The following is a 26,308-nucleotide window of genomic DNA, read 5'->3' on the forward strand; positions in this document are numbered from 1 at the left end:
CTTGATACTTCTCTTGGCAAAATACTACCTTGATGTAAAGGTAATGCAATTGTTAGAAAATAAACTGAGTCTGAATGTATCTAAGAAAGGAAATGACTTTATTTTCCTTCCCTACAAAATAAGATCAATCTTCAACGGCTTCAAATCTTTCCTTCACTATGCAGCCAGAACTAGGACCCAGTCACACAAATTCAGTAAAGCACCCATTATCCACAATTCAGGCAGCCAGCAAAAAGACAAGGAAAATAAATAGGTAAAAATATGTTCAAAATTGGCATGCCTCACCATCAGTTCGCCAATCACACAGCCTCAAGCAACTAGAAAATTCACTTATCCAGCATCGATCAATCCCCATAGGTGCTGGATACTGTGGGTTTTACTGTTCTGTGGTTACAAAACCAGGTTGCATGTTGAAAACTCTGCCACCCCCAGACACCTTGGTCTCAAATCAATAGTGTGATGTAAAGCTTTCCACTTGTGACATTCCCCTCCACCCATACTTCTTGCTTCCCCGTGCCTTGATTTTCTGATCTGCACCTAGATAATCCAATGATCCTAGAAACTGACAGTAATCTGTAGTTTTGCTTTTATTGAAGTTGTATGCTTTTATTGGAAATAGGATGACAGTGCAGGTATCTTTCTAAAATTCTGAAAAAGAATTATTGAAGGAAAATCATTAAAACTTTTGTTCTGTAGATACCATCTTAACTGATATGTACAACCTTGAGTCTCCAGTGACTATTTCTCATCCTTAATTGCGGTGTCATTTTGTTTTTTCAGTGACAAATAATAATTCTCAGCGTTTTGGCTCAGACACAAATTCTTCCACTTCATCTCATTCATCTGGGACACCTTTGAGCTCCATGAGTGATTCTTTACAGGTCTTCCTTCCAACTACCCACAGTTCAACTGACATGGTAGATGTATGTATTTCCACAGAGGACTCCAAATCTCTGCAGTATAATGGCCTAGAAACAATGGAGACTGCTATACAGACAGACCTCCAGTTGTCTCCCTCCTCAAATATTGACGTTTCAGGTGAGCAAAGGACAAGAAAGGCGTCAAGAGAACGAAGCAGGACACTTGGCCGCACGGTACTCTTGAAGGAAACAGCCATTAGGTCAGATAGTTTTAAGGAAACTTGTGATAGACCAAGAACCTACTCCACAGGAGATTCCGCTGATGAAATTTTGGATTCTCCAAAAACAGCTGTGTTGATGGCCCTGAGCAAACCAAGAAAACCAATCAGTCGATCACAGAGTTATATTACTATAGGAGGTGAGTCTTTAAATGCACTAAATAGCAGATTTTTTTGTTTGTTTTGGCTTTCATTGGTTGCTTTGTCCTGTTTATTTTCAAATATATATACCTGTCTGTGAAAACTAAGATGGACTAATCATTTTTATGCTATCTCTGTGTGATCTACAGTATATTAATAGACCTAATGTCCTGGACAGTTACAAGATAAGAGGGGGGGGCAGTTGTTACAACAGAGGATTTAATTTTGTGGAGGCATGATAACTGGAGGTATTTAAGCTGAATGCACTTTTGAATGATAGGGGAATTGAGAGTTATGGAAAACTGACAGAGTCGAGGGGTTGAAACCAGCATAGATCAGTCATAATCAGATTGTAGCATGGGGCAGGTTTCTCGGTGGCCTGCTCCTGCACCTATTCTCTTGATTTGTTTCAACATGACCTAAGAAATAATGGAGAAAATGGTGAGACTTTCATAATGATTAAATTGAAAAACGCATCCGACTGTTGTGATATCAGCTGATGAATCAAGTGAATCAAGGTATGATACCTTGAGGAAGAGGCTCATCCGAAATGTTGATTATGTGTCTTTAGTGACCTGCTAAGTTTCTCCAGCATTGTGTTTTTACTTCAATCACAGTGTCTGCAGACTTCAATATTTTACTCTTGAATACAACTAGAATATATTTTGAAAGTATGAAATAAAGCAGTGATTCAATTACAGATAAATTTCTTTCAACTTTTAACTTTTATTTCTACAAATGATAATCTGTTAAATTTGTAGTTTATTTGTGCTAAATATCTAGAGCTTTGAATGACGATAATGATCTGTAATAATACTGCATATTCAAATTAAAAATTGCAAATGAGATATTTTAGTTCATGACTGATTGTTAAAGTTGATGTCCTTGAAATGGTCATGGTATTTGCATAGGATGATATGGGAGAGTGATTGGTTATAAAATGATGAATGATGATTATAATGTATGCTGTTCTTTGTTCTTTCTACTACTTAAATAGTTCAATTAAGTAATTTTTTTTTAATCGTATTGTTTCAAAGTCACCCCAAGCACAGATAGCTTAGTGGTCAGGTGTTCTGACTGACCCAAAACCAGTGCTTGTAAATCCAATTGTAGAATAAAGAAACGTAAAAGAGCTTTATTTTTCTTTGGGATTCAATGACTTGTAGGTTCCCCACAAGATCAGTTCAGAATATATAATACAGTTGAAGTAGGTGACCTTGAAAAGGAGATTAAACAGAGAACACATAACATTGTGGATAATGCAGTATTAAGTAGAAAATAAAAATGTATATGAACCAAAAGACATCACATTAGCAAAGTAATAGAAAATGTAGCAAAGATGAAAAAAGAAAATCAGTGGAAAAACTCTGAATGTGCTATATATAATAATAATTATGGAACCTTAACAACCTTGCAGGATCTGGCTACTTGCAACAATTTATACTAATATGGCACCTTCATCTTAAAAAGAGTAACAAGGCCCTTAGCCAGAGGGTCGTGGATCTGTGGAACTCACTGCCATATAGAAGCCAGATCACTAGGAGTATTTAAACAAGAAATAGACAAGTATCTCATTAGTGAGGGCATCAAGGGATATGGGGAAAAGGCCGGAAATTGGAACTAGTGTAGAGAAGCTTAGAGTAGATTTATGGAATGGACTCGATGGGCCTAGTGGCCTGGTTCTGTTCCTTTGCCTTGTGATCTTGTGAAAAGTACATGCTAAGTCAGAAAAGGAACTATTAGTCAGAGAGGGCCAAAGCTTGGTTAATGAGAGGATTTAAAGAAAAACTGAGGAAGGAGGAGGAATTTAAGGAAGAATTCAAGAACACAGGGTCAAGGATTTAAAGAAAAACTGAGGAAGGAGGAGGAATTTAAGGAAGAATTCAAGAACACAGGTCTGACTTGAATTGGAGAGGCGATTGAAGAGAGTTTATTTAAAAAAACACAATGCTGGAGAAACTCAGCTGGTCAAACAGTGTATTTAATGTAGCAAAGGTAAAAATATATAACCAACGTTTTGGGCTTGAACCGTTCATCAAGGTATGAACAAATGTTGGCGGGCGCCTGAACAAAATGGTGGGTGGGGAGGGGCAAGGAGGAGCACAGTCCAAAAGGCAGGAGGTAATCAGTGGATAATGGAGGGAGGTCACACCAGCAAACAGTGGGAGGGGGGATGGATCCGTGAATGGAGAGGGAAGGGGGTAGAGATTAAGAGGAAAGAAGACAAAGGGTAGGGAGGAAGAATGGAAAGTAGGTGACCAAAGCAGGAGAAGTCGATGTTGGAGAGTGCCCAGTGTGGTTCCTCCAATTTATGAATGGTCTTGGTGGGACATTACATGAGCCCATGGACAGCCATGGGAACATGGGAGTGTGGGGCACGGAATTAAAATGGCCTCTAGGAGATCCCTGTCACTGATGCCATTGTACCTGTCACTTGTATTTATTTTATTTAAAAAGCCAGAATTCGAGTCACCCTAATGTTGCATGTGTGCAAGAGGTTATAGATTCAAGGTGCAATGAGATCATGAAAGAGAGTAAATATGGGAGCATTTGCACTAGCCCTACTTTTATCTAATTACTTTTTTTAATTCACTCTCCCATCTACTTAGATGATCTTGGCACTGAGAGAGTGAATGTCATACTGGGGTGTTGGAAGTCCCATTCTCTGGTTTCACTGATGTGAAACTCTCCAGTGCTTGACAATCACTTGACAACCTACCACCCACTGACAATCACTGTGGAAAGGATAACTTCCCAATATGAATTACAGCTGATCTGAGGTCTCCACTTTCTTTTGCTTTAACTCACTTTCACTTTTCTAGAGGACAAGAAGAAAAAGAAGAAGAAACAAAAGTCTTCTGAGAAAGGAACAAAACTGGAGCGGTCCAAAACATTTATGAACATCTTTTTTAGAAGCGGTCGATCTGGAAAGCAATCAGTTGAGCAAAATCCAAAAGAAAAGGACAAAGCGAAATCTCCATCCCTCTCCGAATCAGACAAAGGTATGCAAAATACTAATGTACCATCACCAGGAAGCTAAACCGTGTCGGCAAGGACATCAATTTTTCTAATTTTAGGTAGCCCCTGCCTCTGTACGGTTTCACTGTTTTCATCTCTTTTCGACCTCCTCTCATTCTCGCTTTTCTCTCTAACCTTGCCCCCTGCCCTCTTACAATGTCTCCAGCTCTCCCACCTACCTAATGTACTCTGTCATTTCTTGGAAGTACCCCTTTGCTATTTTCCCTCTTGATGTACTTGATATCACCCCTTCCTATATTGCCCTTGATAAAGGATCTGGACCTGAAATGTTGACCATGGAGACTGCCTGACTTTCTGAGTTCCTCCAGCCTCTCATTGTTTGCTCGATTCCAGGACCTGCAATTTTTGTGTATCTCTTTTGTAAATTATTGAATCATGAGTCATCAAAATAAATAACTGAAAACGCCTCTTTTTGACACTAAACATTTGAGTGAATATAAAATGTAATCTTCATTCTTGCATTTAAATGCTTTGCGGGTGCAATCATCCCTAACTCTCTAACGACTGTCAGTCCTACAATTGTGTGACATTGCACTAATTGATCAACCCCCCCCCCCCCCCCCCGCTCCCCCACCCCTTGCTGTCTTACAGCATTTAACTCCAGTCACCTAGCATCCACATTTTTAAATTCACAGTAAAGTAACGGGGCTGAATGATCTCCTCTGCTGAAATGATTTGACGATAGACTGACAATGAAAGCTTCGCAAAGAAAGGTCACCGGGTTGATTTCAGAAATGATGGAGTTATCTTTTGGGGAGAGATTGAGTAACCTGGGACTATACTGATTGAGGATTAGAAAAATGAATGGGGATCTTGTAGAAGCACACAACATTATGAAAGGTATAGATAAGATAGAAACAGGGAGGTTGTTTTCCCTAGCAGATGAGACTAGAACAAGAGGCTATAGCTTTAAGATTCGGGAAGTAGAATAAAGACAGATGCTTCTCCCAGACAGTGTTGAATCTGTGAAATACTCTGCCCAATGAAGCAATGGAAGATGCCTCATTAAATGCATTTAAGAGACAGATTTTTGAATAATAGGGGAATTAAGGGTTATGGGGAGCACAGGGGTAAGTGGAGGCGAGTCCACAGCTAGATCAGCCACAATCTTGTTCAATGGTGGAGCAGGTTCGATGGTCAGGATTACCAACTCCAGCTCATATTTCACGTGTTATGATTTAAATTCTAAACTCATTCACACAACAACATCGGCTCTATTGTTTTAAGGTTTTTTTTGCACCATTGGCTGAATGTTTATTTTTCCCTCAAAGTTCAGCAAATATACTCATGTGTTAAGGGCACCCGCTAAATTCAAGATATTGTTTTGTATTGTCAGCAACTCTTTAAGTTATCAAGAATTTTGTATCCCCTGAAATGTTTAAGTTAGTGGCAACACTATTACAGCACCAGTGACCCAGGTTCAAATCCAGAGCTGTCTGTAAGGAGTTTATACGTTCTTCTTATGCCTGAGTGGGTTTCCTCTGGTGCTCTGGTTTTCTCCCACCTTTCAAAATGCATGTGGGTTGTCGGTTAATTGGGCTACTTGGCTTGTAGGTCTGAAGGGCCTGTTACTGTTCTGAATGTCGACATTTAAAATTTATTGTTGTATGTACCAAGGAACAGTGAGAAATTTTGTTTGGCAAGTAATCCAGTTCATCAACCCATACATACTGCAGCATCAAAGGTTATGGGGAGAAGGCTAGGCAGTGGGGCTGAGTGGGATAAAAGATCAGCTCATGATTAAATGGTGGGGCAGACTCTATGGAATGAATAGCCCATTTCTGCTCCTACATCTTATGGTGTAATAAAAGCAGAGTTTTAGTGAGATCAGGTCATACAGAGCAAAAGAAACATAATTTTACTGGTGTGAGGTTCATAAGATTATGATAATGGGAAAGAAACTATAATCTGGTGATGTGGGATCTTCCATTCATGAATCTTCATGAATGGCAAGAGGGTAAAGAATGTGGTCAGTGTAGGGTGGTACTTTTAATATATTAATATATAATTTTAGTATGGCTCACATGAAAAACCAAGCAAAGCAATTAATGGACATTGTTCTATTTTGATCTTAAAAATCATTGGTAAAGTTTGGAAAATGTCTTTCTATATTCCCTCTAAATTTGGGCACTCCTAAAACATATGGATCAGTGAAGCTTCAAAAATGTTGCACTTCTCACACAGTGGATCAATATCTGCATAAAAATTAGATAATTTAAGTTTGGACATGTGTGTTTTATGTACCACCTTAAATTGTAATAAGCATTGACTTGTACAAAATGAGGAATCATTAGTCAAGCTGAGAGTAGAGTACCAATCTTCATCTGAAAATGTTATGCTCAAATCTTGTTCCCAATCGATCTTAATCCCAGCCTTTGAGGCTGATCTTAAATCTAAGTTTTAGACTTTACTAACAATGATAGCCAGACGAGCAATTTTATTGAAATGGAAAGATGACTCTTCACTTACCCATACTCGATGGTTGTATGATGTAGTGTCCTATTTAAGCTTGGAAAAAATTAGATACAACATTAAAGATAGAAAGTTTCAATTTGTAAAAATGTGGGGCCCATTCATAGAGGACATGAAACCCCAATTTAACATGACCCAATTTAACTTGAAATCAGATATAATGTGACCTGCTCCTGGGTCCAGGGCTTGAAGCAGGCCAGCAAGTGGTGGAGCACTGCACTGCGGAACTCTGGCAGCCAGCTGCTCCACAGGTCAGCAAGAGACGCGCACACCGGCAACCTCTCATCAAAAAAGAGAGCGGCCAGGCGGCAGTTGCAACAACGGCGGGTCGTTACTTGTTTCTCATGTGTGGATTAAGAGACTGTCTAATGTGGGCTGATATCGCCTCAAACCGTGCATCTTGGCGCCTCACAGTTCGGCGGGCAGCAACCTCCTTTGAAGAAGACCGCAGAGCCCACCCACCTCACTGACAAAAGACAAAGGAGGAAAAACCCAACACCCAACCCCAACCAACCAATTTTCCCCTGCAACCGTGTCTGCCTGTCCCGCATCGGACTTGTCAGCCACAATCGAGCCTGCAGCTGACGTGGACTTTTACCCCCTCCATAAATCTTCGTCCGCGAAGCCAAGCCAAAGAAGAAATGTAGATCCATCCATTTTTTTTGTACTTGTATGAGATGATGTGTTTTTCTCAAAATTTTATATATGTTTATATGTTAAACTCAATAAAAACATTTAAAAGAGAATATATACTTTTAATATAGCTTTTATATATGTTTAATTCATTGACTGCTTTTCCAAGCCATTGGGAAATGTTGGTGGAATCACTAGAGGGGAGGGGTTGCTTGTGTGATCAGCTGAGCTGCATTCATAACTCTTTACACTTTCTTGCAGTTTTGGGTGGATCATTTCCCATACCACGTAGTGATGCATCATGACAGGACCCTTTGAATACATGCATCTGTAAACATTTTTGAGGGATGCAGATGATGTGTAATTTCATCAACTAGTGTATTTTCTTGGCTATTGCATTGAGGATGGACCAGGACAGGTCATTGGAGATGTTTACTCCTAGGGTCTTAAAGCTTTCTACTATTTTTACCTCAGCATATTAAACCAGTCACAAGGAGTAAGCTGCACCCCTCTTCCAAAGGTCAATGGCCAGCTCCTTAATCTTGGTGATGTTGAGGGAGAAGTTGTTGTCCTAGCACAAAGCCATTAGACTCTCTGTCTCCCTTCTATATTCTGACTTATCATTGTTAGGGATACTGCCTTCAACTACAGTGTCATCTGCGAGCTTATAGGCAGAGTCAGGGTAGTGTTTGGTCACACAATTGTAGGTGTACATGGAGTGCAGTAGGGGACTGAGTATGCAACTTTGCGAGGCACTGGTGTTAAGGGTGATTGTGAAGGAGATGCTGCCACCAGTCCTCTGAGATTTTGACACAAGAAGAATATAGTGCTTTTGGAATTTCTTGAAATGCCCAGATACATTTATGTAAGTTGTACCATGGGATTTCATTGGAAAACTGGCTAGAAGGTACTGTCCAAAAATCCAGAATTTTCTTTTTGGGTTTTTGCAGTGTATGATGCACAAACATCTGGAGCTCTCATAGTGCAAACGACACATGCCTGGATTAGCTTCCGTAAACACGACTGGCTTTTGCTTGGTTTAAGGATGGCATGAGCCACACATGTCAAAACAGGACTGCGATACCAGAAGCCTGCTTTGGAGCAACTTAAAGGGATTCTGGAAACAGGCTTCAAGTGGGAAAATTTATTCGTGATGGCAGCTCCAGATTGACCCTGCTTCTCACTGAGCCCTTCCCCCACACCCTCCCTCCAAAAAACTAGCCTCAGCATCTTCTTGTTTCCTTCCACTCAGTGAAAGAGGAAAGACCTCTGAGTATGTTAGAGGTGCAGACGAGTTCAAATGTGCACAGTTTGACGAACAACAGGGGACCCAGCACCGATCCACAAGTCATCCACCTCTATTCTGGAAAAACAATATCCCATTACCACCCTCTGATTCCTTCTAACAAGCCAACTTTGCATCCAGTTGGCTATCTCAGCCAGGACCCCAAGTGATCTCAACTTTTGGAACAGACTGCCAAATGGGATCTCGATAAAGTCCATTAGAAAGCATCTACCTCCTTATTCTCATCAATTCTTTTAGTTACCTCTTCAAAAAAAAAACACAAATTCATGAGCCTTGATTTCCTACACAATGTTAAGCTGAATATCCCTAATCAGTCCTTGTTTTCCCAAATCAGATAGATCTTGCCTCTCAGAATCCTTCGACTAACTTGTCCACCACTGATGTCGGGCTCGCTGGCCTGTAGTTCCCTGTCAGTATTTCTTAAATGAAGACACAACATTAGCCACTCTCTGGTATATCACCCTTAGCTGAGGAAGGTACAAAAATCTCTGCCTCAATGATTTCTTGTGAAACATGAAAGTCTGCAGACCTTGAAGAAGAGCTCAGGCCCAAAACGTCACTAAAATATCCTTACCTTCGATGGATGCTGTGAGATGGGCTGAGTTCCTTGAGCATTTTTGTGTTTCGCCCTTATTCCCTGCTTCCCGATGTCTTATGATAGACTTGATTAAGCCCTGCAGATTTATCCTTCCTTATGTGCCACAATATCGCCAGCACCATTTTTTCTCATATCAATGACATCACTTTCTTTTCCTAAAATCCCCAGCTTCTACTCTTTTGCATTCCTGTAAATTCTTGAACTAGAAATCCAAATGAATATTCTTGCTTGTTCATTTATTGTTACAGTGCAAAGTGACAATTGTTTTTACTTGCTATTCTTTTCATTTCAGTAACTGCTGTTCAGAAGTTTGTCATCAGAAGTCTTAAGCGGGGTAAATATTTGCAGTATCCCTGGTGTCAAAAAAATGCTTTTACAATCATTGGAATTTCTGTGAAATCTTTGGTTTTCTCTCTTTTTTAATATTTTGTTTATTAAAACCATGATGCATATGATCTAAACACCTACAATTAATAGGTAAAACTTAAAATAATACATTCATGATATATTTAAACTAACCCCTCCCCCCACTAACCTATCCCAAGAAAAGGAAAAATAAAGAAATAAAGAAGAAGAGATTGAACATAACCATGGATTAGAGTACATTAGGGTAGACTGTGCAACTATGGGGTTCAAAAACTCAAGCCCATATAATCCAAATAAGGGCTTCAAGTTTTACGATAGAAAAAAATAATGATCACATAGATTATATGTTATCTTCTCCAACGAAATACAAGACCTCAATTCCATATGCCATCTCTGAATGCTCAAATCAGTCTCATTTTTCCAAGTAATTGCCAAATATTTTCTAGCTACTGCTAATGGTAATCTCAAAAATGCGACGAAATCTATTTAATCTTAATTCTAAACTCAACCTCTTAATATTACCCAACAAAAATAATAAAGGATCTAATGAAAGTTTCACTTTCAAAATAACTTCTAAGAGTTCCTTTAAGTCTATTCCAAAAAGATTTAACTGTTTCACATAACCAAGTAGAATGTAAAAAGATCCTACTTCCTTATGACATCTAAAACATAAATCTGAAAGAGTTAAATTATATCTCCTTAATTTTTCTGGGGTTAAGTGTCATTGATGAATAAAATCATAATGAACTAACCGATACCTTGCATTTATAATTTTAGTCATACTATCCCTACATAAACTCATCCAATCATCCTGAAAAAAATAAGTATTCCTAAATCTTTTTCCCATTTCAACTGAGATTTATGCAAATCCATCTTAATCATTTTATTCTATAATAAAGAATATATCTCAGATATAAATCCCTTCTTACCACCCTCTAAGTAAAATTTCAAACTTAGTTTGTTTAAGTAACCATAAAGTATGTCCAAGTATGTTCAGTTTTCTCATTATTCTTCAAAAATATAAAAGCACTAGTGGTTCCATTAAAAAGAGGGCATAACCTGTATATAATTTTTAGAAATATTGTCTGTGAAGGAATTCTGTTTTTACTCCATTGTTTATTCATTAATTCACAATGAATGAGCATCAACTTTGCTCAACATGGTTTTTTTGTGCTTTTCTCAATCTGGCAAATTCTCTGTTGGGTGAATCTATGCATGGATCCCTTTTGGATCATTAAGTGATTTAAGTCTTTCTTTCATATGAGTTTTTCTTCGTGAATCTAATTAGATTATTTTTTCTTTCTAAATTGAGATAAAGAAAGGGGCCATCGCTTTAAAATTTTGAGCTCTCACAAAGATCAGAATGGAGTCTCCATGACAGAAATGTATAGTCACTGCCTGGCAGTGATTGAAGACATTGCAAGGAAACTGTTGAATCAAGATGAAGTCAATGCCATTTTGCGTCACTGTAAGCAGGTAATTCCTTTAAATGTCAGTCTTAAGATGAGCTACAGATTCAACTTTTGTCCATTATTTCCTCTTCCTCCACTGTCCCCACCACCAAGCTCCTAACCTTTTATCACTCTTCTCATTCTGTACTGGTCTCCCACATGCACCCTCTGAAGTTCAAAATACCCAAAGGGCAACTATCCCAATTATATTCAATCCCAATTAAATTGTATCTTCCTATCCTTGCTGATTACCTATCATTTTAAATAGAAAACTCTTTATCTCGTAAATTTCTCCAGGCACACAGTACCATGGCGTCAGAAAGCCAGGTTCAATCTGGACCTTGCTTGCTGCCTGCATGGAGTTTGTGTGACCATGTAGGTTTCCTCTATATTCTTGCATTTACTTACACATCACAAAGGCCTGTGAGTTGGTAGATTCATTGGCAGGTGTAAATTGCCCCTAGCAGGGAGGTGAGTGATGGAATGTGGGGAGAATAAAATCGGATTAATCTAGAATTAGCATAAATGGGTTATGGTGCTGGCTCAGTGGGCTGAAAAATTTGTATTTTTCCATTACTATAATGTACAGAGAACACAGATGAACATTGCAACAAATGACTATTTTTGTTTATTCATACATATCAAATTTAGTATTGTAGTATCACACTGTTGAATAAAATGCTGAGAAGTATTGCTACAAATATTTTCAGAAGAAAGTTAATCAAAGCTCTGAAATCCATCTGCTGCAAAATGTACTCTTGTAGTACCCTGAATATTCAGCTAAACACACACAAATATTTTGACATGCTCTCCTCTTCAAATTGTACCATAGACGGAGCCATTGATGGACATGCAATAAAATCATAACTTCTTTATTCAGGTGTGTATCAAATATAGAGAGGACTTCATTGAAACCTTAACATTAAAAATTTACTATTATTGTCTAATCTTCCACTAGATGGCATTAAAATAATATTTCATGGATTATAGGGAAAAAAATATAAAATAGACATTCAGGTCAAAGCGACTGTGCTGTGAATTAGTCTGCATTCAGTGCCAGAATAATATGTCCCCTTTTACAACTCCCTCCCTTTTCTTGAATGACACCTGAAAATAGTTGCTCCTGGGTCATTCTTAACAGCTGGATGTAAAGTAAAAATTATTACCATCTGTTTGGAGATTTCCAAGATGGAATACAAGGTGTTGTTCCTCCAATTTTCAGACAGCCTCAGTTTGGTAGTACATCATCCACCATGTCAGTGCTGTAGTGGTGTGTGGAATTAAAATGGTTAACTACTGGGAAGTCCTTGCTGTTGCAGCAGACAGAGCACAGATTTTCTTGTAAAGGCTACAAAGTAAAAAGCCAATTTTTTCACAAAAAACATCACTTCAACTGCACTTCCAGCAACATGATAGTGGCAAGTGTGCGTTCGACGTTTCTATGTGAATGTCTTAATCCCATGGTATGTTCCACATTGCAGAGTGCAAAGTTTCTCCTTTGTCTCTGCACCAAATCAAGTATTTTGTTAATGCTTTTGCTGTATTTATCACGATGTATAGGGCTAGATTATAACTATCTTGACCTGTGCATTGTTTGACCCCAGTCAAAATGGGAACTATGGTCAATGCACCCTCAGATTGAATTACCCAACCATTAGTGTCCTTGCTTTCAACTTCTGAGGGCCTTAATCCTGAATTGTTATGTGAAACATGGAAGTCTGCAGAAGCTGTGATTCAAATGCTGGAGGAGCTCAGCCAGTCTTTCAGTGTCATTAGGAGACAAAGAATATATTGCCGACATTTCGGGCCTGAGCCCAAATAAGCAGAATGAGCAAAAAAAATGAAATCTCAGAATTCCTCCATCTCCGTTGCATGGTTAGTGTAGTGATTAGCTGACACAGGACCAGCAATCAGTACCAGGGTTCGAGTCCAGCCCTGTCTGTAAGGAGTTTGTACATTCTCCCCGTGTCTGCATGGGTTTTCTCCCACCCTCCATGGACAGGATTCCTCATTCACAACTTCCACCCACCAGCCTCTGCATCCAATTCATCCTCCTCGCCATTTCCTCCACCTGCTTTGTGATCCCACCACTGGACACTTATTCTCCTCTCTTCTCCACCTTCCGCAGGGATAGATCCTTCCGTAAGTCCCTTGTCCAGTCTTCCCTCCCCACCAATCATCACCTTGTAACCTACCCATGCTCCACTTGCGCCCACTCCTCCACCCTCACCACCAATCTGGGCCCCAAACACTCCTTCCAAGTGAAGCAACATTTCACGTGAATCTGCAGGGGTCATCTGCTGCATCCGGTGCTCCCGTTGTGGTCTCCTCTACATTGGAGATACTGAGCGCAAGCTGGGAAATCATTTTGTTGAGTACCTCAGAATCCATCCACCACAATAGCGTAGATCTCTCAGTGGCCACCAATTTTAATTCCCTATCCCATTCCTTTGCTAATATGTCTGTCCATGGTCTCATGCACTGCCAGACTGAGACCACCCACAAATTGGAGGAACCACATCTCACCTTCTGACTGGGCACCCTCCAAATGGATGGCATTAATATCTGGCTTTCGTTTAAACCCCCCTCACTTCTTTTCCTGTCACCTTCCCTCAGCTCATTCTCTCTCTCTCTCTCCCTTTTCCCTATCCCCATGCTAGTACAAACATAATCAATTCTCCCCTTATCACATCCAATTAACATTTTTCTTGATCAGCATTATGAGATTTCCTGGGTTTTTATTTTGCTTATTCCTTGAAGAAGGGCTCAGGCCCGAAATGTCAGCAATATACCTTTATCTCCTCTGGACACTCAAAGACCAGCTGAGATCCTCTAGCATTTCAGTGTGTGTGGTGGAACGTGGTATTGTGGGCATGTTCTCCACTGATCTGGGCAGGTTGGCCCACCTGCTGAACTGGTAATTCCTCCCCTTAAGACCCTCAATAAAGGCCAAGGGCCCTAGTCTCCTCCCTCATACCTGCCCTTGGACTTGAGCCAGTCTTTGGCCTTTGGCCCTTACTTCATGTCTGTGAGTGGTCATTGATCGCGCTACAGTGTTTTTTTTTCTTGAATTCTTATCCCAAATACCTCTTCCATTAGGAAGTTGTTTTTAACTTTATCTCCTTAATCAGCTGGACTGGTTGCAGATGAAATCTTTTTATTGGAGCTTTCTGTCCATTTACCTGTCCAAATGACTTTTATTCATTACAATTGTCCTACTTCATCTGGCAGTTCATTCATTCATTACCTCAATTATTCACTGTCTTGTAAGAAAAAGATGCCTTTCTGGTTGTTTTTAAATCTTTCATCTCTCATCTTAATCCTATACCCTTTTGTTTTAGACTCTCATGCTCTGAGGAAAAGACTGTGCTATTCACCTTATTTATGCCTTGGCTATTTTTAAAAAAAAACAGCCCAGTAAGAACAGCAAATCACTCGCAACAGTGTTTAAACAACAACAAACAACAAAAGGCTTTTTAAGCATTAAAATAATGTTTAATTCTCACCAAATAAATTACTGGCTGCTGCCAATCACCAACACTTACCCACCGAGGCCACACTCCAGCCGCCAGCAGCCCAAGGACCCCAGCCAGTTTGGCTCCAAAAAAAATTTGGATAAATGAAGATTTCTGATTCGTTTTAGATATCCTCATTTATCTGAAGTTCAAAAATTTTTTGGGTTAACTGCCAGTTTTGGAGAATCTGATTTTGGGTAATTGGAGTGGTACTGTACTTCTTGTTGCTGGTGCAAAGTTACAAAAATTTGCATTAATTCCCTGTGTAGTATGTTTCAGGTGGTGGGGTGGAAGATCTGGTGAGGCCTCTACTGTATATATTAGATAAACCTGAGAAACTGCTGACCCTGAGGGAGATCAGGTAAGAGGAAAAATGCAATGTAAGATCCAGCTCTACAAAAAATGTCATCTTTGTATTTAAAAAGGGCAAAGTCTTGAATAATATTTATTTGTAAGAGGATAACCTCCATACTGAATGTAAACGTTTGTGACTTAATGATCATCAGAAGTTGCATGCACATCAGAATGCTCATCGACCAGTGGACCATGCAAAATTTGAACTTCATAACTCCAAATACGATAAATTCTTAGTCATTTTGCTACATCCTGCTCAGAAGTGGTTTGAGTTTTTCTTGTGTAGAAACAGGTAACAACTGTAATAAGTTGAAAAAGGAATAAGTTTTGCAGGTTGATGCTTTCAGGGATTCATTTTTTTCCGAACTGAAAGCTTTTTTTTAAGATCCTATCTGAGTAATAAATTTACAAATAAGTAATGTGGTGAGACATGCAGTCTATTTGTTTTTAAGTACAGATGTAGAAAGCAGCTCATGAAAAACTCCATTAGCCATTTTCATTAGATGTTCTCTTCCTAAATGCATCATTAAAAAGTCTATGTACTTTCCTCAATGGTGTCCGTGTAGATGTGGTTCGGTTTGAACCTTAAATTTGTGGCCCAGAGGCAGAAGTGTTTACCACTCAGGTAAAGTTGACAGTGCAGTCAGTGAGTTCTTCCAATAATTTAAGGCAGTATTTATTTATTCAAGCATATCGCATACCAAAATGCCTTGTCTGATTGCTCATTTTAAATATCCTGAATTTTCATATGTGAACATTTTTGGTCTTGGTCATTTTGACGATCTAATTATGAAACCTGCACCTTTTCATCAATTAAAGGCCAATTTATGAAAGAGCATTGATAATGTTAGCATTATACATTTTCCATGAGACAAGATGTACAAAATGCCTGTGTTCTTCAACTGAATAATTTTGAGGCTGCCTCATTACTGAAGAAAATATTTGACTTTGATTCCAAGAACTTGCTGTGCATTATTAAACCAAGCAAATTTCTTTTTGTTTGAATTTTTTGATGGTCCTTGCCTGCAAATCTTGCTTCACTTAATAAAGATACCCATTTTAGAGAGCACTGATTGATTCTTTGTGTCTAAGAGATGTGTGTCACTCAAACTTGTCAACCATGGTTGAAAGTAATTCAGCAGGGAATATAGGTGTGTTACCTCTTCAGCAGGGTTTGTCCTCTCCACTAGAAAACTGATGCAGTGTGAAATTGCTCCAATTTATATCACCACTCATTGGGTAAATGATTAATGCCATTGTCAATGAAATGATAGAAAATTGAATAGCCTAAGACACCATTTCCAGGATCTCTGTGAGATTTTAAAAGGGTCAAAGAGAGATTATTTATTAAGTTTGCTGTGTCCAACATTCTGTTTGTGTCTGGATGGAAAAAAAAACATTTAGCAGAGTGTGTGGCAGGCTGGAGCAATTGTACAATCTTAAAATTTGGAGCACTCCAGAAATATAAGACATAGGAGCAGAAATAGGCCATTCAACCCATCGAGTCTGCTCCACCATTGAATCATGAGCTGATCCATTTTCCCACTAAGCCCCACTGCCTGGCATTCTCCCCATAGCCTTTGATGCCCTGGCTAATCAAGAGCCAAACAATCTCTGTCTTAAATACAGAACTGCAGTGGCAGCAAATTCCACAGGTTTACCACCCTCTTGCTTAAAGAAATTCCTCCACATCTCTGTTCTAAATGGACACCTTTCAATCCTGAAGTTGTGCCCTCTTGCCAGGAGTGATGCCCAATTAGCCTACACCCCCGGTATGTTCTCATGGGCTAAAATGGCCTGTTACCATGTTGGATGTCTAAATTAAAAATTAAAAGGTTGGCCACCCCGTCCTAGACTATCTCACCATGCAAATATTGCTTGAATCTGTCATAAATATGATTTGATTTGTGTTGTTAATCACAGCTTCTAATTCTGCATGTGTTTTTAAATAAATATCCTTCAGATTCTTGTAAAGTATGCATTTTATTGTCTTGTTTCCAAAGAACTATCATCGGACCCACTGACCTTGGGAGATTTGACAGCATGGTGATGCCTTATGAACTTGAAGCGTATGATATTCTGAAGATCCGAGCAGGTGGGACAGTGGTGATAAGTTGCAAAAGAGTGATCACTATTATGAGTTTGGAGAATTAGAAATTCTCCAGAATTGCACATAGTTTCATTTTATATTTGAATGTGGCAGAGGGACTCCAAGGGCAGCCTGCATATGGAATAAAAAAAAAAGAAAAAAAAACAAAAAAAAAAGACTGTGGCTGAATATATTTTGAGTCTATTGTGCATAAGTTGAAGTCAATACATCCACATTGAGGGTTTAACACATCTTTTTAAACCATAGGATGATTAACTATCTTCTACAGCTTCTTCCAAGAGCTTCAATTTCTCGGGAGTAAATATTTCCAGTGACCTGGACTGATCACATCAACAAGAAAGTGCACCAACACCTCCACTTTCATTGAAGGATAAGCCAGTTCAGCATGTCCCCTATCTACCTTAATAATTTGTATGAGTGCACCATCAAAAGCATTCTGTTTGGATGCATCTCACTAGATCTGCTCTGCCCAAGATCAGAAAAAGCTGCTTATAACATCATGCAAACCTCCCTCCCCTCCATCAGCTTCATTCACACTTTCCGCTGCCTCGGAAAGGAAACCAATATTCTGGAGGACTCATCCATTCCAGATACTGTTGGGAAGAAAATTCAAGAGTGTGAGATCACATACCAAATGGTTCAAAGACAAAAACAGATCCACAGCAAACAGCCTTCTGAATGAACCTCAGAATAATGTTCCGTCCTGCCTTTGCAATATACCAATTAGTCTTTTCACTATAACATTTCACAGTAATGTGTTCGTGCTCTTAGACTACTAAATGTATGTGAGTTGATCAGCTGGACTGCTCGCAGATGAAATCTTTTTGTTTGAGCTTTCTGTCCATTTACCTGTCCAAATGACTTTTATTCATTACAATTGTCCTACTTCATCTGGCAGTTCATTCATTCATTACCTCAATTATTCACTGTCTTGTAAGAAAAAGATGCCTTTCTGGTTGTTTTTAAATCTTTCATCTCTCATCTTAAATCTATACCCTTTTGTTTTAGACTCTCATGCTCTGAGGAAAAGACTGTGCTATTCACCTTATTTATGCCTTGGCTATTTTGAGTACCTCTATAAGGTCACCCCTCAGCCTCTACACTGCAGGAGAAAAGTCTTCAGCTTCTTGGTCTCGCCTTATAACTCAAGCCTCCAGTCCTGGTAATGTTCTTCTGAATTCTCTTTGCACCCTTTCCAATTAAGTCACATCCTTTAATAGCAAGGTTACTGGAACTGCACACACTACTTCCAAATGGGGCCTTACCAACATCTTGTGCAACTGTAATATGATGGCCCAACTCCTGTATTTGATGCTTTGCCTGATGAAAGCAAGTATGCCAAGTTCCTCTTTTCCATACTGTTTCTCTATGCCCCCACTTTCTGGGAACTGTATACTTGTATCCAGTTTCAGCTAACAGATTTGGGGTTGGAATATTAAATTGTGTGTCTTGGTGCTTAGACAGGCACTGAAGTGTCCAGCATTGAACACCATGAAGGATAAGAGATTATAACTCAAAGCCCTGTAACAGAATCCTAGTTGAAGTTGGGAAAAATTGTGTCATTACATGCAGGTGGAGGGTCAAGACATTTGGGGGTTAGATCCTTGGAGTGTTTCCTGACATGCTATGGGTTTTAAAGTTTGGAGAGTCTACTAAAGAAGAGGTGCAGATTGTCTCGATGACACTTTTTAATATTTGTCAGCAGGATCTGGCCAATTTCCCCCATTCTTTTCTCAGGATTTAGTCATACACCACAGAACAAGTCCTTCGGCCCAGCCTGTCTATGCTAACTTAGCCAAGGCCTGTCATTGATATCTTCATCTGAGAAGTATGATGAGTGTTGACTCCCCAAGCCCAGGGACAAATTTCAACCAGACTTTTGTGGGTTTTGCTGAAAATGGACCCAGACTAATCTCTCTGGGTCAATTAATTTCTATTCCTGATTATAAAAAGAAACAAAATAGTTTTCAACACAAACCCATTATTCCAATTCTGACCTTAACTGCTTTATTGTGAATGGGTTGTTTTGAACATGTTCATTATGACGCTGCATGAATTTTGCATATTATATATTACTGTGCTGCAGGGTTATCTTTCCAACAACTGAAACAGCATGAGATTTTATGCCTATTTCAGAAATTATGCTTTAAATGTATCTGTGAATTAAGCAGGCAAAAAGAAATGAACATATCCTCAAGGTCACAGTTTTTCCTCCATTAGAAACTAATGGAAACATGCAGTCAAGTCACAGTTTCCCTTTTGGTTTGTGTTTCTCTTTGCGTGCTTCTTTCTGAAGTCCAGTGTGAATCAGACTAAAGTTCACATAATTGATCAAAAAACAGGTTAAGCAAGAAGGGAGTAAAACTCGAAAGTCTGCAGGTGCATTGATTGAAGTAAAAACCAAAATGATGGAGAAACTCAGCCTGTTAAACAGCGTGCGTAGGAAAAGATACATAACTAACCTTTCAGGCTTGATCCCCTTGTCAAGATGCCGTTTTGGTTGGCGAATAGGATGACCCTGAAATTTCCACCTAAAATGTAGGTTTTGAGCAATATTCTTTGTATGATGACCCACCCCCACCACAAAAAAAAATCTGGCTCTTGCTGCTAACCAGTGGATGCAGTTAAAAGCAAACCACAATATTTTAATTAAAAATACAGTATGTTGGAATATGGGCGAAACCCAGAGTAACTAGGTGAAATCCCACATAGTCACAGGGAGAACATCCAAAAAATACCATGTAAAAGTTTTAATTTTATTTTAAATGTTTGTTTCAGAATCGTTCTATACAATTGCAAATGATCAAATGTAACAGGCCATTTTAGCCCATGAGTCTGTGCTGCCCAATTAACATACACCCCTGGTACATTTCGAATGGTGGGAGGAAACCAGAGTCCCCAGGGAAAACCCCTCACAGACATGGGGAGAACGTACAAACTCCTTACAGACAGCACAGGATTCAAACCCTGGTCCTAATCACTGCCGCTGTATAGGCATTATGCTAACTGCTACACCAACCTCGCCATCTGAATGAAATAGTGGGGATAGGGGCAGGGATAGGAGCATAGGCCCACAGGCAAAAGGTAATAGGTGGATAAGGGATGGAAGGCACAACAACAAGCAAGGGGAGGGGGGGGTGGCTCTGTGATTGAAGAGGGAAGGGGGTGGAGAGCTGAAGAAAAGGAGACAGGGATAGAGGGAGAACAGGAAATTGGAGAAATCTATGTTAATACCATCCTGTTGCAGAATCCCCAGACAGAAAATTAAGTGTGCTCCTCCAATTTATGTGGCCTTAGTTAAGCAAGTTGACAACACAGTGTTAGAATCTGATGAGGTAAATTCAAAGATCCTTAAGTGAATAGAGGACGAAATGGAAGCCCTAAAAATTGTACTTGGGAACTATATTGTGCCTTGTATATCAAATGTTTTGACAGTAGCTGAAGGAATGCTCAATTTCAAAAAGGGAAATAAACCTAAATTGTCAGGTATATTAATAGTCAGGGTGAGGAAAATGTTGGAAATTTAATTAAAGATAAAATGATTATTAATTAGGAGAAGATTCAGAATCAGTGATACAGATTTCACAAAATGAAAACTATACTTAACAAATTTGGAAAAAGTTGCATAATGAAGCAGTTAATTTGTTTGATGACTTATGTGACTTTCAGAAAATGTTGGACTAGGAATACTCTCATGTTGTGATTTCATGTGTTAATTTTAGCTAAAGATGTGTGCTAATTATTACTGGCTGCTTCATGCATGCACCTTCCAACTGCAAATTCAGTCTGAATCACTATTGGAAGTTAGCAGAAGAAAGGCCTTGTCTGTCTTAAGATGCTTTTACTGTTGGAACTTTGATAGGAGAGAATTTCACTGGCAGGTTACCTTGCGCAAAGCTGGTACTCGTGGAACTTGATGCCTGGTAATTTATTCTCAATGTGTGAAGTCGATGGGTTTGAATTCCTGAAGCAGAATACAATGTGCAGCTGGCATTCTACATCCATTTAGTGCTCATGACTGGAGCCAGTTTCAATCTGGTTTATGGATATTGATTGAGGGATAAATATTGGCCTAGATTCTGGAGATAACGTCTGTCTCTAAAATAATGCAAAGGGATCTTTCATGTTTCTAAAATGGATCATTTTTGAAAGATAGAACCTCTGGCGTAAAACATTGGTGTAATGTTGGCTAGAATGTCGGCCTGGATATTTGTGCTAAAGTGTCTGAAGTTGGATTTGAACTCTTAACTTTCCAACTCAAGGGAGCGCTCCATCTGAAACCTTGCAAGATATTCACAGTTTTCTGTGGCAGAGTTATACCTAATTTGAAATTCAGTGGCATAGTAAATCATTTCAAGACCTAAAGGTAACTGCAAGTAGTTATGGACATGAAATAAACCAAAGAATTTCAAATGAAAAGAATGAAATAGTGCAGTGAATAGAAATTTAAGAATTGTGAAAAAGCTAAAGGCCTGTGGGATCAGTTTTGAAGAGTTCAGATAAATGTATCAACTGGGCAGAACAGTAGCACAACTCTTAGACCACCAGGGAGCATATTCAATACTGACCTCTTGGTACTGTCTATAAGGAGTTTGCATGTTCTCCCTGTGACTATGTGGGTTTTCACCTGGTTACTCTGGGTTTCGCCCATATTCCAACATACTGTATTTGAGTTGCCAACTGCAAAGTTGCCTTAGCCTGGAGGAGTTGTGTTCACAAGATCACGAGAGAGGAGCAATTGTAGGCCCATTGGCCCATCAAGTCTGCTACACCATTCTAATCATGAGCTAATCCATCCACTCAAAGCCCAACACCACAGCATTTTCCCCCAATACCCTTGATACTCTGACTAAGCAAATATCTGTCAATCTCTGCCTTAAATACACCCAACGACCTCACTACCATAGCCTCCTGTGGCCACAAGCTCCGCGGACTACAACACTCTGATTAAAGAAATTTTTCTGTGTCTGTTCTAAATTGATGCCCTTTTATCCTGAAATTATGCTCTCTTGTCCTAGAATCCCCTACCATGGGAAGCATCCTTGCCACATCTACTCTGTCCAGGCCTTTCAGCATTTAAAATGCCTCAATAACATCCCCCCCTCATTCTTCTGCACTCTAACGAGTACAGTCCAAGAGATGATAATCGTTACTCATGTACTAATCCTTTAATTCCTCGTATCATTCTAGTAAATCTTCTCTGAATCCTCTCCAATGCATCTTTTTTCAAATAAAGTGCACATTACTCCAAGTGAGGTCTCACCAGTGCTTTATAGAGTCTCATTACATCCCTGCACTTGTATGCTATCCCTCTAGAAATGAATGGCAACATTGCATTGCTCTTCTTCACCACCAACTCATCCTAGAGGTCAACCTTTAGTATATCCTATCCCAAGTCCCTCTGCACCTTGGAATTTTGAATCTTCCCACCCCCCCCCCATCAAAATAATAGTCTGCCCATCTATTTCTTCTACCAAAGTCCATGACTTCACTTTCCAACATTATATTTAATCTACCACCTCTTTGCCCATTCTCCTAATCTATCCAAGTCTCTCTGCAGCCTTTCAGTATCCTCAGCACCACCTCATCTCCCACCTATTTTGGTATAATTTGCCAATATAGACACAAAGCCATCTATTCCATAAATCCAAATCATTTATATTCAACGTAAAGAGAAGAAGCAACCCCTGCAGAACACCATTGGAAACCGGTAGCTAACCAGAATACCAAACTTTATTCTTACTCAATGTTTCCTGCTGACTAGCCAAAGCTCTAGCCATGCTAGTATCCTTCCTATAATTCCATGGGCTCTCATTTTTAGAAGCCTTGTGTATGGCACTTTGTCAAAGGCCTTTTGAAAGTTCAAATGCACAACATCTCCTGTCTATTCTACTTATGATCTCTTAAAAAAAAATTGTGAGAAGTTTATCAGGCATGATTTTCCTCTAAGGAAACCATACTGACGTGGACCTATATTTCCATGCACCTCCAGGTATTCTGTAAGGTCATCCTTGACAAAAACTCCAACAGCTTCCCAACCACTGATGTCAGACTAATGGTTCTATCATTTCCTTTCTGCTGCCTCGCTCTTTTCTTAAACAGCGGAGTGACATTCATGATCCTTCAGTCCTCTGAAATGATGCTAGACTCCATTGATTCCTGAAAGATTATTACCAATGCTTCCACAATCTCTGCAGCTACCTTCTTCAGAACACAAGGGTGCATTCCATCCAGTCCAGGAGACTTAGACCATTCGGCTTTCCAAGTACCTTCTCTCTTATAATCTTAACTGCACTCACTTCTCTTACAAGAGGAGCCATGAGAATCCAGTATGCTACTAATGTCTTCCACAGTGAAGACTGATCCATTCATTCAGTTCCTCTTCCATCTCCTTGTCTCCCATTACAATTTCTCGTATGGTCACTCTTTTACTCTTTTTATATGTTTATTTTTAAAGTTTTTTTTAAGTGTCCTCTTTGATCTTGTTTCTTTTCCTTTCTAATCACCTTCTTTAAAAGTTTCCCATTCCTCTCTATTATCTTTGCTTCCTTGTATGCTCTCTCTTTTCCTTTTACTTTGGGTTTAACTTCCCTTGTCAGCCACAATTATCTCATTTTCCCTTTCACAACTTTCTTTTCGGTCTGTGCCTGCCCTGCACTTCCCTCATTTCACGCAGAAACTCCAGCCACTGGTGATCTGCTGCCTTCCCCATTGAGAGTTTTTCCCATCGACTTTGGCCAGTTCCTCTCCCATGCGACTGTAATTTCCTTTACTCCACTGAAATACCGACTCATCAGACTCTAGCCTCCTTTTCAAATTTCAAACCCAATCATATTGTAATCACTGCCTCCTTAAGCCTTCCTTAATCTTAAGATCCTTAATCACCTCTAGTTCATTATGCAGCACCAATCCAGAAATGCTAATTCCTTTGATGGGCTCGTCAACAAGCTGTCCCATAGGCATTCAACAAACTCTCTCCTGAGGTCCTGCAGGTACTGACCTTACTCTCCCAATCTATTTTCATGTTAAAATCACCCATAACTATCATAATGCTGTACTTTTGACCGCCTTATTTATTTCCAGTTGTATTTTGTAATCCACATCCCGCCTATTGTTTGGGGGGGCCCTTATATAACTGCCATTAGTGCCCTTTTGCCTTTACCATTCCTTAACTCAACCCATAAGGACTCTACCTTTTCTGATCCTAAGTCCCTTCTTTCCAATGATTTAATATTGTTGCTTACTAGCAGAGCCACGCTGCCCTCCATCTCCTTGCCTATCCTTACAATACACTGTATATCCTTTGTCTTTTAGCTCCCAATGACATACATACTTTAGCAATGACTCAGTAATGGCAACAGCATCGTACTCTCCAACCTGTAGCTGTGTAGCAAGATTATCCACCTTGTTTCTAATGCTGTGCACATTTAAGTAGAATACCTTTAGACTAGTTATACACTGTATATCCTTTGTCGTTCAGCTCCCAATGACATGCATACTTTAGCAATGACTCAGTAATGGCAACAGCATCGTACCCTCCAACTTGTAGCTGTATAGCAAGATTATCCACCTTGTTTCTAATGCTGTGCACATTTAAGTAGAATACCTTTAGACTAGTTTTTGAATACATTGGCTATTATTTTGTTTCGTCACGTGCCGGTCATTCTTGCTGCACACTATCTTCACTTGACTATGTTTCCCCCTTCTTCAATCCTAGCACTCTGCTTCCCATCCCCCAGCCAAATTATTTAAACCTTTCCAAACAGCTACATTAAACCCGCCTGCCAGGATATTGGTATCTCTGGGTTCAGCTTTAATCATCCTTTTTGTAAAGGTCGTACCTTCCCCAAAAGAGATCCCAATAATCCAATAATCTGAAGTCCTGCCTTCTCCACCAATTTCTCAGCCACACATCTTTCTGCCTGATCTCACTATCATGTGGCACAAGCAGTAATCCTGAGATTGCCACCCTGGACGATCTGCTTCTCAGCTTCCTCCCTAATTCCCTCTTCAGGTTCTCCTGACTTGACTTACCGATGTCATTGGGACCAACATATACCAAGAATTCTGACTGTTCTTCCCATAAACATAGTATTCTCTATGAAATTATACAAAAAGGTCTTCAGATGCTAGGGTCAAGTTCAATTCACAAACATGCTGGAGAAACTCAGCAGGTCACGCAGCATCCATAGGAAGTAAAGGGTGACCCACATTTTGGGCCTGGGCCCTTCATCAGCTACAAGCAAAAGCAGGCAGGCTCCTGAATGAAAAAGGAGGAGGGAGGAAGGGGCAAGGGGAGCAGCACAGACTAGCAGTTAAGAGGGCAACGTAGATGGATCCAGGGAGAAGGGTGAAAGAGGGAAAATAGATGAGAAATGAAAGGGGGAAAGAGGGTAGCTCTCCGAATGGAGGGGGAAGGGGTGGGGAGTGGAAAGGAGACAAGCACAAGGAAAGAGAGAGATTTGGAGAAGAGGGATTAACAGAAATTGGAGAAGTCTATGTCACTGCTGTCTGGTTGGAAAGTGCCCAGACAAAAATAGCATGTCGTTCCTCCAACTGGCAGTCACCATGTCAGCTCGACCTTTGACAAGTGCTGACTTATCTGCTGGGTGTTTCCAGAAGGTACCAACCAAGACGGTGAAGCTAACAATTGTTTTAAAACTAACAGCTGGAAAAAAATGTCCCAAATCAATTGAAACCTAACAAATCAAGATAAGGGTCCAAACATATGTGGGGGAGGGGTGAGTGCTGGCTAATTCTGTTTCATTGCTGGAAGAATGCAACAGGAAGTGTCTCCAGTATGACTTTCTCTGAGTTAAGTTAAAATTGTGTTGTTAACATTATGCATAAGCTGTAGGATCTAATACAAATTACATTCAACTTCCAAAGAAGGGAAGAATGCCAATTGGAGAGGGCAAAGAAATAGTAGAAGCAAATCCTAAGAGGAAATCAGAAAAATATGTGAAGAATGAAAAGAAATAACAACCAAAGAGTTAGATTCTATGTTGTGAAATTTTTATCTATTTTCTTTAAATTTTTTAATAACTTTAGCTCCAATTCACTGTGAATTTTAAAGTTAAGTTTGTGTTTTTAAATTTTGCACTCTGTGTTTACACTATTACAGCGCTAGCAACTCGGGTTTGAATCTGGCGCTGTCTGTAAGGAGTTTGTATGCTTTTCCTGTA

At 39.6% G+C, this 26,308-nt stretch overlaps 1 protein-coding gene across 1 annotated transcript in view; it reads left to right on the forward strand.

The window, feature by feature from the left end:
• pdzd7a (PDZ domain containing 7a) overlaps positions 1-26,308 on the forward strand; it is an 83,568-nt gene that overhangs the window by 24,711 nt on the left and 32,549 nt on the right. The window contains exons 8-13 of the mRNA XM_069899475.1: positions 781-1,278; positions 4,102-4,281; positions 9,620-9,661; positions 11,006-11,169; positions 14,929-15,020; positions 17,017-17,108. Of these exons, the coding sequence (XP_069755576.1) occupies positions 781-1,278; positions 4,102-4,281; positions 9,620-9,661; positions 11,006-11,169; positions 14,929-15,020; positions 17,017-17,108 (1,068 nt within the window). The remainder of the gene's footprint in view (positions 1-780; positions 1,279-4,101; positions 4,282-9,619; positions 9,662-11,005; positions 11,170-14,928; positions 15,021-17,016; positions 17,109-26,308) is intronic.

The sequence above is a fragment of the Narcine bancroftii genome, chromosome 10 (genome assembly GCF_036971445.1).
Source record: "Narcine bancroftii isolate sNarBan1 chromosome 10, sNarBan1.hap1, whole genome shotgun sequence".
NCBI lineage: Eukaryota > Metazoa > Chordata > Chondrichthyes > Torpediniformes > Narcinidae > Narcine > Narcine bancroftii.